Genomic DNA, 17,236 nt, shown 5'->3' on the forward strand with positions numbered 1-17,236 from the left:
ATTATCCCAGGATTCTTTATGATATGGGTTATTCTCCTAGAATTCTTCACGTTATGGCTTATAATCCTAGAATTATTTATGATAAGATCTATTATCCTAGAATTTTTCATGATATGCCTATTATCCTAGAAATCTTTATGATAAGGCCTATTATCCTATAATTCTTTATGACCCAACCTATTATCCCAGGATTCTTCATTATAAAATCTGGCCTATTATCCAAGGATTCTTCATTATAAGGCATATTACCCTATGATTCTTCATGGTATGGCCTATTATCCTAGGAATCTTCAAGATATGGCCTATTATCCCAGGATTCTTCATGATATAGTCTGGCCTATTATCCCAGGATTCTTCATTATAAGGCATATTACTCCAGGATTCTTCATCGTATGACCTTTTATCCTAGGATTCTTCATTGTTTGGCCTATTATCCTAGGATTCTTCATGGTATGACCTATTATCCAAGGAATCTTCAAGAGATGGCCTATTATTTAGGATTCTTTATGATATGGGCTATTCTCCTAGGATTCTTCACATTATGGCCTAAAATCCTAGAATTCTTTATATAGCATGGCCTATTATCCTAGGATTCTTCATGGTATGGCCTATTATCCTAGGATTATTCATGGTATGGCCTATTCGCTGAGGATTCATCATGGTTTGGCCTATTATCTTAGGATTCTTCATGATATAGTCTGGCCTATTGTCCTAGGATTCTTCATGGTATGGCCTGTTATCCTAGATTCTTCATGATGTGGCCCATTATCCTAGGATTATTCATGGTATGGCCTATTATCCTAGGATTTTTCATTATATGGCCTATTATCCTAGGATTATTCATGGCATGGCCTATATCCTAGATTCTTCATGATATGGCCCATTATCCTAGGATTATTCATGGCATGGCCTATTATCCTAGGATTATTCATGGTATGGCCTATTATCCTAGGATTATTCACATTATGACCTATAGTCCTAGGATTCTTCATGATATGGCCTATTATCCCTACATATGTATATGTCGACTATGCATATCACATCAAAATAAATCTAATTCTGGTTTTGTAGAAATCAGAAGTCAACAAATAAATTATATTTATTTCTAGTTATGCATACATGTTGTTTTGCCTTACGACTATATAAGATTATATGAAATCCATTATTTCTAACAAAAAAGTATTTGACTGAATTAGAGAAAAAATCCTTAGCCATCTATTTCTATTTTTGTGTAATAACTATTTTCTAATAAGGCAGTCTAATTTAATTTTGTAATGTTACTTTATTTTATATTTCTGTCAATATTAAAAATGAAAAATCCAATATATACTGACAATTATAGTTTATACTTGCAACTAATGGGCAATACACTGACATTTGTTGTAAAAATGTTTTTAAAATTACATATCTTTAAAGCTGCACTCTCACAGATTGAACGTTTTGACAACTTTTTTATTTTTTGTCTTGGAATGAGCCAATTTTTGCGAGCACCCATGGAAACCAGTTTTATACGACTGCTGACAAAAAATCAGATCGCAGAATTTTATATTAAAGTTAAAAAATTGATGTTTTATGCATTTTTCTTAAACCGTTGTTAAGCCATAAATCATTAATTTTCAACGGAAATATGAAAATCTACGATCTGAGTTTTTGTCAGCAATCTTATATCATTGGTTTGCAGATATTTACGCAAAAAATTTGCTCTTTCCAAGACAAAAAATAAAAAAAAGTTGTTAAAATGGCCAATCTGTGAGAGTGCAGATTTAAAAGGTTACTGCAGCATATAGTATAAAACTGGTTAATTCTTAGGTTTGGTTAAAGCTAGCTTAAATGTTTATTGATTGGTCAAAATTAAAATTTTATCCAATAATTACTGTTGACCTATGAAATTGCTTTTATTTGCAAACTAGCCAAAAGACAACACATGCAACACTTATCCAGTTCAATACAATTGCTGTTTGACCCTTTTAAAAGTTGCATATTGTTCAACATTGTCATAAAAACATCTACGGTATGTAGATTATAAGATTATATCAATACATTTATACATATCATATTCAAATTTAAAATATGAGTAAGTCCCTTTAAACATTGTGAAACAGTAAATTATGCCTGAAATTTTTAAAAGAAAAAAACAAAAACACAACAAAAAACGTGGTAGGTCATAACAGATAAAAAATCGACCTACATTTAATTAAAAACTATCACTGCTCTTAACCCATTATGTCATAACAATCTAACAATCAGAAAACTTAAAAACACCCTGTACACAAATGTATCACAGTCAAGATATTAAGGAGGAAACAACAATAATTAAATAACATGGAAATTATAATAAATAACAGGTAAATAAATCCATTAATACACACTGTAAATAAACAAATACATGCTGTAATTAAATAAATACATAAATAAATACAACTAAAACTGAAAGTAACATCAATCTACTATAAGCATAACACTTCTACGTATAATAACTGTATTCTAATTTAACAAATTACTCAAACCTTATATCTAGCATTGATTAATTTAAATACAGGCCTTCCAGCAGCCACTAACAAAAACGTAGGAAAAAAGTAGGAGGTTTTCTGACAGAAAAGAAGAAAATAGTAGGAATATTTTTTACAAAAAAGTAGGAATATTTTTGGTTAAATATGTATTTATTAATAGCTATTAATTAACTTACCTAGAGGAGACTTTTTTAATGCAAAATCATACCATTCTATATGCCACATTGAATATTTAAGTGAATGATGCTTGGTCGGTTTCTGTTGCTGAACTGTGTGGGTGAAAAGATGATGCATGTCAAAGTGGAACATGTTGCCACAACTTTCAACAACATAAACCAGCCAGTTTGACATCTTTTGTTCATTTTCTGCAAATAAAACTAGCACAAATTTTTTGCGGACTTTATTTTCAAAAAAGTAGGAATAGTAGGAGTTTTTTAGAAAAAAGTAGGAAAAAGTAGGAAGCTGTTAAAAAAGTAGGAAAAAGTAGGAAAAGTAGGAACCCTGGAAGGCCTGTAAATACTAATACCAACGGGCGAATCCAGGATTTGATGTTAGAGGGGGCGAATCTTAGGGGCGTGACCTTTTGACATGCGCCCCTCAGTCAGAAGTGAAATTTATTTGGTTTAAAGTGTTGGTAGGTTGTTCAGGGTACTCCCCTTGAAAATTTTAACACTTTGTAGTAAAAAATTTGGGGTATATTATATAACTTTTTTCTCCTTTATTGAAATAAAAAGTGAACTTGGAGGATTTTCATACATGTCATATTTCTGGAAACCATTTAGGGGGATTTGTTCAGAAAGGCTGAAAATTCAGACGGATTTTGGTAGTATTCAGGGGGATTTTTTTAGCAGGTCTAAGTTGGAAAAATGTTTTCGAGACAATTAAATTAGTTTACCTTCCTCCAAAGTCAATTAAAAAAACTGCTTAACACTACCAGCTATGATAACATTCAGGCAATAAGGGAATGAAATAAATATTATTTTTTTTTCCTTTTCCCAAATAGTATATTTTCTTTGCCTTTGATCATTACTACAAATAAATCAATCACTTGTTGTAAAAGTTTTGTTTCTGGCATTTATCAAACTTTTTTTTAAATATTCATTGCGATTTATTCAGTCATTTCTCCCTTTTGTAGTGTTTACATTCAGTTTCACCCACATACTGTGGCTTTACTTTGTCATTATTGCCTGTTGTAAAATCTCTCTAAATATGGCATGAATGGATTTTAGGGGGAGTTCGCCCTGGATGCGGCCCACTGGATCTGCTAGTGAATAACTGGTGAAACCCTTTTGTTTTATATTATGCTTTCTGTAGAAAAGTTGTAATAAGACTGTATATAGCCTGTTTAACATAAGTAAACACATTCATTCATACAATAACAATTAACAATATTATATGAATTAGCAGCTTAAAAACAAAGTATCTTACTGTTGGTTAAGTTGGCAGTGAATAAAATGGCATTTATTATTCAAACCCAAAATTGAAAATTATGGCAGTTGTCATTAGTTTCTAGTTCAACAGTTACACATAACAAAAAACATAAAAAATAAACAAAATATAAGGATATTTGAACTTATGCATAGATGATTAAATCAAAAATTAGATTAAAGTCAATAAAAAAAGTTTTCTTAATTAACATAAGTGTTACTGGAGTATGATGAGAAAATACTAAAGCTAAAAAAAAAAATAACATAATTCTTTAACACATTTTGTAGCACTTATTCTTTACTAATTTCATTGTTTCAATACAATTTATATATACTTTAATAAGTTGATTTAGGAAGTTAAAGCTATTGAAATTTTACTATCATCAATTAAAATTTGATTCTTATAAATGATTGACCATTCATATGGACAAATAACCATCACATTGAAACACAAAAGAGACTTAAATGTTTTCTGCATTGACTTTAAATGTGAAATCTTAGCTATTTCCATGCTTGTGCTCGCTCTTATGTCACTTAAGCTTTCACCCCTGCAATGCAGCTCGAATGGACTGTTCCACAAGGCCGATCCAATTGATTTTCTCCTCTGGTGTTTCGCATGAGAAGAACCACTGCTGTTTAGCGGTTTCAAGCTTTACAGAATTCTGAAGATCTGAAATAGAACAAGGATGTGTGAGTCACAATGGAATCAAAAACATAAACACATGTTTTCACTAACATATTTGTAATGCTAGTGAGAATTCTCGAAAAAGAAGATTTACTGAGGTTTTGATATTTACAAAATTGAAAAACAATATTGGACATCAAGGTACTCCTATCTGGTATCGGTCAACAGAATGAATAATTAATAACATAATAGAAATTACATGGACAAGCCCAGGGTCCGTGGTCACGAGTTTTAGTTTGAGACTCATATTGGACTCGTATTGACAATTCTTTTTAAATTTTGTTGAAAATTGCTGTTACAGAAGTAAATAAGGTCAAAATTACTGTATCTGATACAAATAGTAGGCTCTGCAACCTAGCACACATCTATTGTCAAAACTATTTATATTAAAGACATTTCGAAACATTTAAGAATACAGTTTTATTGGCCCAATTCTCAGACTCTGACTCAAGACATTAGTGAATACGCACCCAGTCGCCTAAAACAGAAATTCCAAAAACCAAAGACAATCCAAATGAGCACTATATACCTTTTGAATCTGGTAGATTGTGAATTCGAAGTCTGTTCAGTGATACGCTCGCCTCAAACTTGTAGTTGTATTCAATGGCTCTACTGAACGGGAAATGCTTCGATGTTCGTCTGGTCATAACGAGCGCGTCGTTAAACAGGAAAAGTCCGTATACTGCTGCATGTTGGAATACCCTGAAAAATATTACCATGCCCCTTGATAACCATTCATAGACATTAAGTTTATATTTTCAAATATAAATGAAATGAACCGTTAATTCTTCTATTTAAATAACTATTCTTTAAATACAGAAACAGTGCCATTCTTGTTTTAAAATCTAAACATCTTACAATTATACAATTATCCTTATAATATACTTTTAATCTAGCATTTCAGAATGTGTAAAATGCACTAGCTCATTTAAAGACCCACGTCTGATAAATCTGTTCCGAGCCCAAAGAAATTCCACACATAGACCATTACAGCCCATCACTCATTTACATAAATGCCCATTACTATTTTGTACTCACTGTAGCTCCGGTATTTCCGAGTTTTTCTTTGGGGGATTCAGCTGGTTGGCATCAAGCTGTTTAATGAGGTATCTGTTGGCCTCCAGTAATGCCTGAGAAGGTAAAATGGAATTAAACATGGTCAATATTTTCTCCTACCAGGGAGGTGCAGGAATACAAAATTATGATAATGACAATCATTTGCATGCTATACAACCATCAGCCAATTTCAATATTTACAAATTCTTTCTATACAACAATGAACTCCAGATGACCTTGACCCATGGTGTGTTGGATGTATCAACAGTAATGCATTACTGTTTTTCCTTCCTTAATAACTGAAAAACTACACATAAACCCTCTAACCCTAATATCAGTATATAAGTATCTATCACGTGTTTCCGGTACTGATGCCGGAAAAATCCGACCCGAGGGCACGTGCATAGCCGGTAACCAGGCTTGCCGAGTTATCGGCCACGCAGCGTGCCCGAGGGTTGGATTTTTCGATCCGGACCGGAAAAACATGATTGATAATTTTTCTTGCATATTTAAAATTATCAATTTGAGGAAAAAATGACGTTGAAAACGAACTTTTGCACAATTACACCAAAAAGCGGGTGCGACTTTGTTTACTGACGTCATAGAGCGCAGTGACTAAAAATAGCGTTTTTTTATGATTATTCATTTTCAATTTTAATTGAAAGTCTTGCAAACATATATATTTGATTGCTCTTTATTGAAATGGCATAATTTATTTTTCATAAACCATACAATAAATGAAATAAGAAGTGGCGCGTTGTTGCGCGTGAATCATCTTACATGGAATATGTAAGATGGGTTTTTTCAGCACTGGTCACATGACCAGAAACACACTTCCGGTATGCAAGAAAAACCCATAAACCCTAGAAGATGGTATGTATACACGCACGGCCAGATTGACATTTTTCTTTCTATATTCCACTCTTCCAGGGCATAAAATAACAATGTTTGGTAGCTAGAAAACATCATGTGCAAGAATTTATTTTAAGCATACTTAAATGACATTGGTTTATTGCGTAAATGCATGTATAAAATTACACTCACCGGACAGTTTTGAATTTTTCGCTGCAGTTCAATTAACCGACGATCTCTTTCCATTCGCACTTGGCACTAAAATTGAACACAAGAAAAATTAAAGTGGCTGCCAACCTGGCCATTTTTTATACTTAAATCAAGGGAAATAACAATCATAATATTCAATCATAGGGCATAAATCCATTAATATTTATTCAAGGGGCATAATATTTAAGGAAGGGGCATAACTCCATTAATATTTAAGAAAGGGGCATAACTCCATTAATATTGAATCAAGGAGTATTACTCCTTAAATATTCAAATAAGTAGCATAACTCCATTTTAGAAAAAATGAAATATCCTCTGTGGTTCTTGAGTTTCATCTAACCATTGCAAATCTTATGTTTTTTTGCATGCTGATTAACTTTAAGAAAACAAAAAAACTGAAATTGTTTCATGAAGAAAGATTCTGTTTGTGTTAAAACATGATGAGTTATTTTTTTATTGTTCCTGAATACCTCTCTTATACACTTGTCAAGTTCTGTGAGAGTTTCTATGGTGTCTTCCAGGTCAGCTCGATCCTGGTGAGATTTTGGGGTGTGCAATTCAAACCAGCTTAGAAGTGTTACATACTCATTGATTCTTTGAGATGGGAGCAGTAACATCTCTTGAAGGCTGAAATATAAAAAAATATATCATTATGTTTATGCCCTGATCAAGTTGTATGAAAATTCTTGAGTATATTGCATGTATTATTTATTATAAGTAATCTTTGTTCATTCATAGTTTTGAATAAAAAAACATCCAAGCAATACAATTTATATTTTGAGCTTTAAAATGGATAATTACATGTAGTTAAGATGGCCATGGCCTCTTTGCTAAATTAAGTAGAAAACAATACCATTGTCCTAACATTAATGAGATTGTAAGATTAAATTGGTTGAAAATAAAAATACAGTAATATTGAAAAGTAACCTACGTCAACATTTTGGTCTCTGGCGTGCGGTCATTCCGGACCAGAAAAGCCCTGAAAGCTGGTGTCTGCTCCTTGGAGCGCTCAATACATCTCAGTATAACTTCATTGTTGTTCACAAAGTTTGTGTAAACCTTGAGGTGTGTATTGAACTTCACAAAAATGTCTCCGAGGCACGATTCCTGCGCATCCCATTCAAGAAGACGATTTTGGAGGTTCTCCTTTAGATCACTGAATACAAGAATATGTAATGAAACGCTGCAGAACTCGAGAATTACGAATTGCCACATAGCGCAAAAAATATTGACAGGATACACATCACAAATATGTGTGACATTTCTATATAATCGGACTTTTGAAAAGGTGGGGGGGGGGGGGGGTCATTTTTTTTTATTTTATTTGTTGCCGGGTCCGGACAGATTTAGGTTCCAAACTTTTAGAAGCCCTGGTCATGATCATTTTTGCCGCTGTCATCTTGCAGATACAAATAACTGAACATATGGTAGCCATATTTTTGAACATTAATTATCAAAATATTAAGTATAATTGTTTTAATGAATTTGAAGCAAACCATTTAATACCATGCTGAATTAACTAGTTAAGGTAGCACACCCCTAAAGAAAACCTCCATTTGAAACGCTTCAATTTTAATGCTTTAGCCTCTGTTGTTAAGCTTATAAGAGTTTCAACGTACAGGTTAGAATCCATCCAAAAACACAATTGTTATTTTTATTTTCTTCTTCTTTGTTTTCATTAGCCCAATTTTTTTTTCCCACAAATTTGTATTGTATTTTCATCAAAAAAATTGTAATAATTCGTACACATAAATATTAGCTTCTTGAAAATTATCAATAAAGAACTGGTCATGAATATTTCTAGAACTTGTTCATTTTGCAGCAGCTGTAGAATAGACTACAATGCCAAGGCTTTAACATTATCTCAACTTCTTTTCCTAATTTCCTTCCTTCAATAAACAGAAAAAGATCAGTAAAATTCATGAAACTACAAAAAAATAAAAATAATTCACCAAAACCTGATAAAGCTTAGCTAGCTCAAATCTTCACTCACTGACTGTGCTGAAGAATCTGTAAAACATCAGTAAAGATAATCTGAAGATTCTGGTTGCTTATGATGGCTCTGTTTGACCGCAGGGCAGCATTTAGGGGCTTGAAGTACACATTCTTGATGGCAGTCAACAATCGGTTGTATTCAACCTCGCTGGATACAATCTCCATGGCGATAGGTGTTCGTTTCTCCGGGTGGTCGGAGTACCTCTGTGCAGTCTGAAGATAAGATACAAGAGAAAGTTAATGCATGCCAGAAAACTGTGCATGTGTTTGAATGAGGAGGCCTTTAATTAACATTAAAATTACAATAATAAAGTACTGACTTGAGACAAATACACAGAATCTGTTATATGCATGTTCCAACACCTTCTTTGTGTATGTAACCTACATATTCGCCAGTCTAATCTGCTCTACAATATCTATACGTATTCTGCATTTTAGATCAAGAACCAGTAAATGACTATTATTAAATTATTAAAAATAACCAATATTACAGACATTAAATCATTATCCGATAGATAGCATTACAATATTTAACATAATTTTTTATAAATAAATATTTTTATAACAAATACAACCGTTTATTTTATCGACGCAATTAAAAGTAGTTTTTGTAAACATCTAAATAACAAGCGCTCCTACCAAAAGCAAAATGGCCTGCAACTAATAAGCATTATGCTATTAGATTTGAGTAGTACAGCCTGTTAGAAACAGAGCTTTTCCGTAAAATAGTAATTGGGATATACTAGTACATGCCTTGTGTAATAAAACATTTATTTAGTAGCCAGGACACTGCAAAAATAAGATATTAACTTATGTCGCAAATATGCAATTTTCAAAAACTATAATCTATTAACAAAATATGGTCATTATATGTTTTCAATTCACCTTTTATCACTCTGATTATCAAACAAACTATTGAAATATTCTTTTAACCATACCATCCTTGGACAAATTTCCCCTATTCTCCCACTTTCTGCTCCAGCAATATTGCTTAACTCCAGAACTTGCATATTCCTTTCATACAAATTGAATAACCTAAAACAATATAATTCCTTCCAATCTCTAAAGTTTCCTAGTATCCTGTATAGTGGCAACCAGCCCCTGATGACACCCATTATAACTCAACTCAACGATGTGTATGACTTTCATATACTAGTAAATCAAATAACCTATAATTATACATCTCCTACCATTCTCTCAAGTTTCCCTGTGTCACGCATGGTGCCAAACTTTCTGCTCAGTTCCTGTGTACGTAACACCACTTTTTGTCTCTGAGTACCCCCTGCCCTTTTTCTCGTACCCTCTTCCTTCATCTCAGCCCCTTCCAGAGCCCCTTTTTCCACTCCCTCTTCCCGTCTGGTTCCCTGTCCCGTCTCAATATCATCATTGTCGCTGTCCCAGTCACGATTTTCATTAGGCTTTCTTGCATCCGCTGTAAAATTTGTCATTAATATGATGATTGTGAAGAAAAAGAGACATATTCATGTTTATGTGCACTCATTACAAAAAATAGTTCTATGTGACACATTTTTTGTAACATTGGGCTGATTGGTCAAAACTTTTTTAAAGTTAACAACGTGATTCACAACATAGTTTGTTAACTTTTAAACATGACATATTTGAGGATGTGATCATATAGTTTGGAACCTTCATCGGTGCAGACGCTGGTTGTACTACATTGTCAGCAAAATGTGTCTCCTGTGATCTACCACATGTTTAGATCGATAACAAGTGTCTTCCAATTAGAAGATATCGAGTGTTCATCATAACAATTCAAAGCACCTGGTCACATTTATCTGACGGTTATCATGTCACTTTTATTGGGTATGTGTGAATGACAAACCAGGTTTGTGTATTACATTTTTTAATGATTTAGCAGTTTTGGATAGAAAATAACTACACAATGGACAAAGCAAGTTTACCCTTGACTGTCATATCTTCATCATCACCCTCATCATCTTCATTCTCTTCTTCTTGATCTATGGCTGGAGCCCTCTGGTAACATAATAAATGAACAGATGAATAAAGATATACATTTACCCAAGATACATGTAATACGATCGATTGCTCGAGCCCTCTGGAAACATAATAAATGATGTGATGAATAAAGATACACATTTACCCAAGATACATGTAATATGATCGATTGCTCGAGCCCTCTGGTAACATAATAAATGAACTGATGAATAAAGATACACATTTACCCAAGATACATGTAATATGATCGATTGCTCGAGCCCTCTGGTAACATAATAAATGAACTGATGAATAAAGATACACATTTACCCAAGATGCATGTAATATGATCGATTGCTCGAGCCCTCTGGTAACATAATAAATGAACTGATGAATAAAGATACACATTTACCCAAGATGCATGTAATATGATCGATTGCTCGAGCCCTCTGGTAACATAATAAATGAACTGATGAATAAAAATACACATTTACTCAAGATACATGTTATATGATCTATAGATCAAGCACTCTGGTAATGGAACAAATAATACACGGATAAATTAAGATATTCATTTACACAAGAAACATGTAATACATTCTATGGCTGGAGCCCACTGGTACCAGAAGAAATGAACTGATGTATATTTACCTAAAATACATGTTATATGGTCTTAGGCTCAAGGCCTTCGATAAAAAGAACAAATAATGGACTGATGGATAAAGATTTGAAACCAAAGATACATTTAATCTATGATCTATGGCTCAAACCCAATAGTTATAAAATAAATTGATGTTTAGTTATAAGATATATATTTTCTTAATGTCATATACAGTAAGCAAAATCAGAAAATTTTCAATCAAAATAATATAATACAGAACCCTTTTTTGTCTTCTTTTTCAAAAATTCATGGCCAAGCATTTAACAATTAAGCCATTTGAAATGGATATAATGGCCTGTTGCTTTTGACCAGTATATCACAGTATTCCATAACAACATGGCAATGATTTATTAGACTTTTGAATCAGAAAGTTTAAAGTATTAGTCCTGATCTTCAACAAAAAAAGTCAAAACTTCTTGGAGGTAATATTCACCTTTCTTGTGCTGGTAAACTCCAGGTCTGACACTCCAGCCTTCTGTAGAAGATACTGTCCCAGGAACTCCAGGGGATTCACCTTAAATATAACTAGAGCTGTCACAGGAGTGACGAATACCCCCAAATGCCGCCTGGACACAGGAATGGCAAACCATTCCTTTAAAAAGAGGCCATAACTCCAAGGTTACTGCACACTGCATCTTTTATCATGCATGTATTGTTTGTCCGGAAACCGTTTTTCTATTTTCGTAACAGTGCACAAAATCCTTTACTCCACTGGCCCCATTTTTAATCACAAGCATTGTCTTCGCAGAGGCTGCCTATACAGCAAGTTTCATCACAATATCTCATGCCCAATTAAAGTTATGAAGCAGAAACCATTTTTCTATTTTTAGTGACAGTGACCTTGACCTTGGCCCCACCAGCCCCAATATCGAACTTGACCTGTATCTTCTGATGTTACACCTGTGTACCAAAAAATGTTCAAATCTGTCAAGCCTTTCATGAGTTATCGTCCGGAAACCGTTTTTCTTTTTTTAGTAACAGTGACCTTGACCTTGGCCCCACCAGCCCCAATATCGAACTTGACCTGTATCTTCTGATGTTACACCTGTGTACTGAAAATTTTTCAAATCTGTCAAGACTTTCATGAGTTATCATCCGGAAACCGTTTTTTCTATTTTTAGTAACAGTGACCTTGACCTTAGCCCCACCAGCCCCAATATCGAACTTGACCTGTATCTTCTGATGTTACACCTGTGTACCAAAAACTTTTCAAATGTGTCTAGCCTTTCATGAGTTATCGTCCGGAAACCATGAAAACCGACAGACCAACCGACAGACAGACCGACTGACAGACCGACCGACAAGCTCACTCCTTTATACCCCTCAAACTTCGTTTGTGGGGGGTATAATAAGCAATTAAATGGGCTAGACACCAGATGGTCTAAAAATCAGCAAATATATTATTTCTACAAAACAAGCCTAGAATTGTCAATACAAGCTAGTATGAGGCCAATACTACAACATTTTACAAGATTGAAAGAAAATTTTGCCACTGTCTCAGCTGAGTTTAAAAATAGCACATAATGGTTTCCCAGATTTTAGTGAGTATATTTAGCAGGTGAAAGTCACATGATTAGTACTGATACATTTAGTGGGATTTAGCTTGATACCCAGTAAATTTTGAATAGTAATAATATTCAAAAACTGCGAAAGATACATGTGTCATAAGAGATATGATACATAAGTAAGTAAGATTCATCTTCTGTTCTTGAAAATTGTCTTTTTTTCTTGTGATTGTATCTTTTGGTGTCTTAAGTCCCTTTAAGACATCTTTAATACAATGGGAGGGTTCATCTTGAATACAATAATGGGATCACATTAAGAACTATGGGGTACTAGCCTAAAATACGATTTCTCTATTTGTTCTAGACATTAATTGAGGAGTGGTTTGGCCTCATGTTGATAATGTTGAGCTGACCTACCCCATCTTGGCTGCCCAGCTCGTACAGACCCTCGGATAGTGTATCCGTGATTCTCTTTACACCACGTATGTCCACTTGTCCCAGGACACCGAACACTACCTCACCTGAAACCAATTGTAATAGGTAATGAGATTATAGTGTACAGAGGGTTAATGATGGTAATAATTATTGTCGATAAATGCTTATTCAATGGTGTAGGATAATGCTCAGAGTTTACTAAATGGAAAATAAGGATGGTAATTGAATTATGTAGTAATGCGGATTAATAACCAGATAAAATAAACAAGATGCCCAAAAGGGCCTATGCTCTACTGGCATGGCTTTTGTGGTCATATCAATCCAGAGCATGTATGTATGGGTAAAAGGCAACAGACATATAGTTTATGTTTTGTGTTTGGGTTACCTGAAAACGTAGCACGTTCAACATCTGAGCCCAGAAAGTATTGTAAGCAGATTAGTTGCATGAACTTTTTTTAATATGTGCCAAGTAAAAGTCATCTGACAAAAAAAAAATGCTTTCAAAACTGTACTCAAAGTAAAAATTTCTGTAGTTTTAAAAGTTAAAACTAGAAGCGCCGCAATGCGACGAAACCAGGTTTTTGTTATGGGCAATCAGAAATTATAGCCAAATAATTTGTTGTATGACTTTATCTTTACTTTTATTAAAAGAGACGTAACTGAAAATTACTGTTGGCGGAAACCATTTTTCTATTTTTAGTAATAGTGACCTTGACCTTAGCCCCTCCCCACTCAAAAGCAATTCCAAGCTAGCTCTTCACATAGGCTACCTACACACTAAGTTTCATCAATATATATATATATGCTAACTTACGTTAATAGGCAGAAACCATTTTTCTATTTTTAATAACAGGTGACCTTGACCTTAGCCCCACCCCCCTCAAAAGCAGTCCCAAGCTAGCTCTGTACATAAGCTACCTACACACCAAGTTTCATCAATATCTGTCAATGCTAACTAAAGTTATTGGGCAGAAACCATTTTTCTATTTTAAGTAACAGTGACCTTGACCATTTTTCTATTTTAAGTAATAGTGACCTTGACCTTAGCCCCTCCCCATTCAAAAGCAATCCCAAGCTAGCTCTGTACATAAGCTACCTACACACCAAGTTTCATCAATTGGTCAATGCTAACTAAAGTTATTGGGCAGAAACCATTTTTTCTATTTTAAGTAACAGTGACCTTGACCTCAGCCCCTCCCCCCTCAATAGCAATCCCAAGCTAGCTCTTCAAATAAGCTACCTACACACCAACTTTCGTCAATATCTATCAATCCTAACTAAAGTTATCGGGCAGAAACCAATTTTCTATTTTTAGTAACAGGCATACATGCCAAATCCCCCGGTGGGGGAAAAAATCCCCCGGAATTTCGATCCATCCCCCGGTCTCCCGGCGGGAGATAAAAAATCCCCCGGAATTTATAAGAATTTTTTTTTTTTTTTTTTTTTTTTTAGAAATTTTACATCAGGCAATAATGACAAAGTAAGTGAAACCACAGTATGTGAGTGAAACTGAATGCAAAGAAACAACTCCACGAGGGTGAAATGCCTAAAGGAAACTTACAACAAGTGATCAATTAATTAGTAGTAATTATCAAAGGCAAAGAAATATTACTATTTTGGAAGGAAGAAATTAATTGTTTATTCTATTCTCTTATTGTCTGAAAGTCATCAAGCTGATAGAATTAAGCACATTTTTTTAAAAGACTTTGGAGGAAGGTAAATTTAATTTAATTGTCTCGAAAACATATTTTTCCAATGACATATTTTGTTCTGCAAGTACATTACAGTATGACATGACAGTGTATCATAAGAATGTGATAAATCATGACATAAAATAATTCTGTATAATGAAAAAGTTAAGAGGTTTTCAAAGCAAACTATATGTGAATACATTTTTTCGTACTTGCGTCTAAAAATACTTTAAAATTTCGCCAACTTAGACCTGCTAAAAAAATCCCCCTGAATACAACCAAAATCCCCCTGAATTTTCAGCCTTTTGAACAAATCCCCCTGAATGGTCTCCAGAAAATATGGCATGTATGAACAGGCGACCTTGACCTTAGCCCCCCCCCCCCCCCCCAAAAGCAATCCCAAGCTAGCTCTTCACATAAGCTACCTACACACCAAGTTTCATCAATATCTATCAATGCTAACTAAAGTTTTTGAACAGAAACAAATGTTTGACGCCCGCCTGCCCGCCCGCCCGTCCGCCCGCCTGCCCAACGACAACCTCATTCTAATAACTCGGTTTTCGTTGAAAACCTGGTTAAAAAGTTGGTCAAAAGGTCAAAGTCAAGGGCATCCTAGGACAGCATTGATCAATTTGAACAAACATTCACAATCAATTGTGCTGAGATGCATGCACGAACACACAAAAAGATTTTCAAACCTTTCCAGATTTATGTTTACCAAACCTTTGAACCCTGGATGTGGCGAGTAATGACACCAGGTGCATAACTTAAGCATTCAGAACCAATTTTGTTAAGATAAATGCGCAAACTACAGAACTTAAAGTTAAAAAATGGCCTTTGGACTTTCAACAAGAACAAGGCAGAGTAATTCACAAAATCAACTGCAGAAGCAAAAAGCAAATTGTCTCTCAAAATCCTAGACTTGCAAATTGTCTCCCTTAACTCTAGACTTGAATTTACATGTACATGTAAACTTGGCTAAAAATAGAATTCGCTCATGCAGACCTGGCTAAAAATAGAAAGCATTTCTTTAAAACTTTCATGGCCCATAATCTAGGCATTCATGGGCGGATCTGGCTGGTTTTCGAAAGGAACCGAGCTCTAATGGATATCTAGATACTGTACAAGTTTCATCGAGATACAATCAAAACTGAAGACTGTATCGTGTTCACAACCAATTGTTTACACAATAGCATTTTTTTATACTATCAAGGGCCATAATCTAGGCATGCATGGGCGGATCTAGCTGGTTTTCGAAAGGAACCAAGCTCTAATGGATATCTAGATACTGTACAAGTTTCATCAAGATACAATCAAAACTGAAGACTGTATCGTGTTGTTTACAGACACACGAACGCACGGATGCACATACTATGTACACATTACCATCGCATAAGCTTTTCTGGCATTTGGCCAGTAAAGCTAATTTTTTGAATGTTAGAATTATCATTATAAAAATAATCACTGGGTCATGTTTAAATTAGTGAAAAATTGCCCAGACTCTTGTTATCCTTAATGATACAAAAAAAGTATTTAAAAGATCGGCCTCAGGTAATTTATTTGTGTAGTCCGAAGAGTATTTATCAGCACCAACCTGCAAGCTGTGCGGCGATATCCCTGTGTGAGGATTCGAAATAAGAAGTGAGGATTTCCCGGCATTTCTTGAGGGACTCGACAGCCTGGTCCGCAGTGTTGGCCCACACGTTCAGTTTGCTCGTACAGAAATACTGCTCAGGTGGCGGACCCTCTCTGTATGGAATGCACCAGTCTGTGTTCACTGGAAATACATTTACATGATTGTATTAATGTGGCTTGCTCTGCCTGGGTTTATATACAAGGTTATAATCATTTAGGAAAACCCCTTGCAATTATGCCAAGAGGCGTACAGAACTTGAAACAGATAGCTTTTACTTAAGTGAGACTCGTATTTGATATCAATACATACACATGTATAACAAACATAAAATTTGAGTAATAAACCTTTAACTACTTACTTTAAGTAATGCATTTATGGAAAATATTAATTACTGATAACAAGATTGTAACCGTGTATTTAATAGCTGAAAATGCACAAATATTACCGTAAATGACTTGAAGGTCCTAAAAGATTTAGTCATTTACAGTGATCGACTTTAGTCTCACAAGGTAGGAATTCCATGTTTTCTGCACCATTTTTTTCAAATTAAAAGCGGGACTCTTCATATTAAAGAACAATTGTTTTTTTCATTATTTATTCTTCCTTTTCAGTATATT

General features: G+C 34.3%; 1 protein-coding gene across 2 annotated transcripts in view; it reads right to left on the reverse strand.

Moving 5' to 3' along the window:
• Positions 1 to 1,087: 1,087 nt before the first annotated feature.
• Positions 1,088 to 17,236, reverse strand: part of LOC128238253 (epithelial cell-transforming sequence 2 oncogene-like) — a 43,865-nt gene continuing 27,716 nt past the window's right edge. For both annotated transcript variants that reach the window (XM_052953958.1, XM_052953957.1), the window contains 12 exons: positions 16,578 to 16,760; positions 13,275 to 13,378; positions 11,786 to 11,866; positions 10,658 to 10,730; positions 9,926 to 10,167; positions 8,734 to 8,948; positions 7,672 to 7,896; positions 7,211 to 7,367; positions 6,723 to 6,788; positions 5,661 to 5,752; positions 5,152 to 5,324; positions 1,088 to 4,607 (listed from right to left, as the gene is read on the reverse strand). In XM_052953958.1, coding sequence (XP_052809918.1) covers positions 4,480 to 4,607; positions 5,152 to 5,324; positions 5,661 to 5,752; positions 6,723 to 6,788; positions 7,211 to 7,367; positions 7,672 to 7,896; positions 8,734 to 8,948; positions 9,926 to 10,167; positions 10,658 to 10,730; positions 11,786 to 11,866; positions 13,275 to 13,378; positions 16,578 to 16,760 — 1,739 coding nt within the window. In that variant the 3' untranslated portion in view covers positions 1,088 to 4,479. The remainder of the gene's footprint in view (positions 4,608 to 5,151; positions 5,325 to 5,660; positions 5,753 to 6,722; positions 6,789 to 7,210; positions 7,368 to 7,671; positions 7,897 to 8,733; positions 8,949 to 9,925; positions 10,168 to 10,657; positions 10,731 to 11,785; positions 11,867 to 13,274; positions 13,379 to 16,577; positions 16,761 to 17,236) is intronic.

Source organism: Mya arenaria, chromosome 6 (assembly GCF_026914265.1).
Source record: "Mya arenaria isolate MELC-2E11 chromosome 6, ASM2691426v1".
Taxonomy (NCBI): domain Eukaryota; kingdom Metazoa; phylum Mollusca; class Bivalvia; order Myida; family Myidae; genus Mya; species Mya arenaria.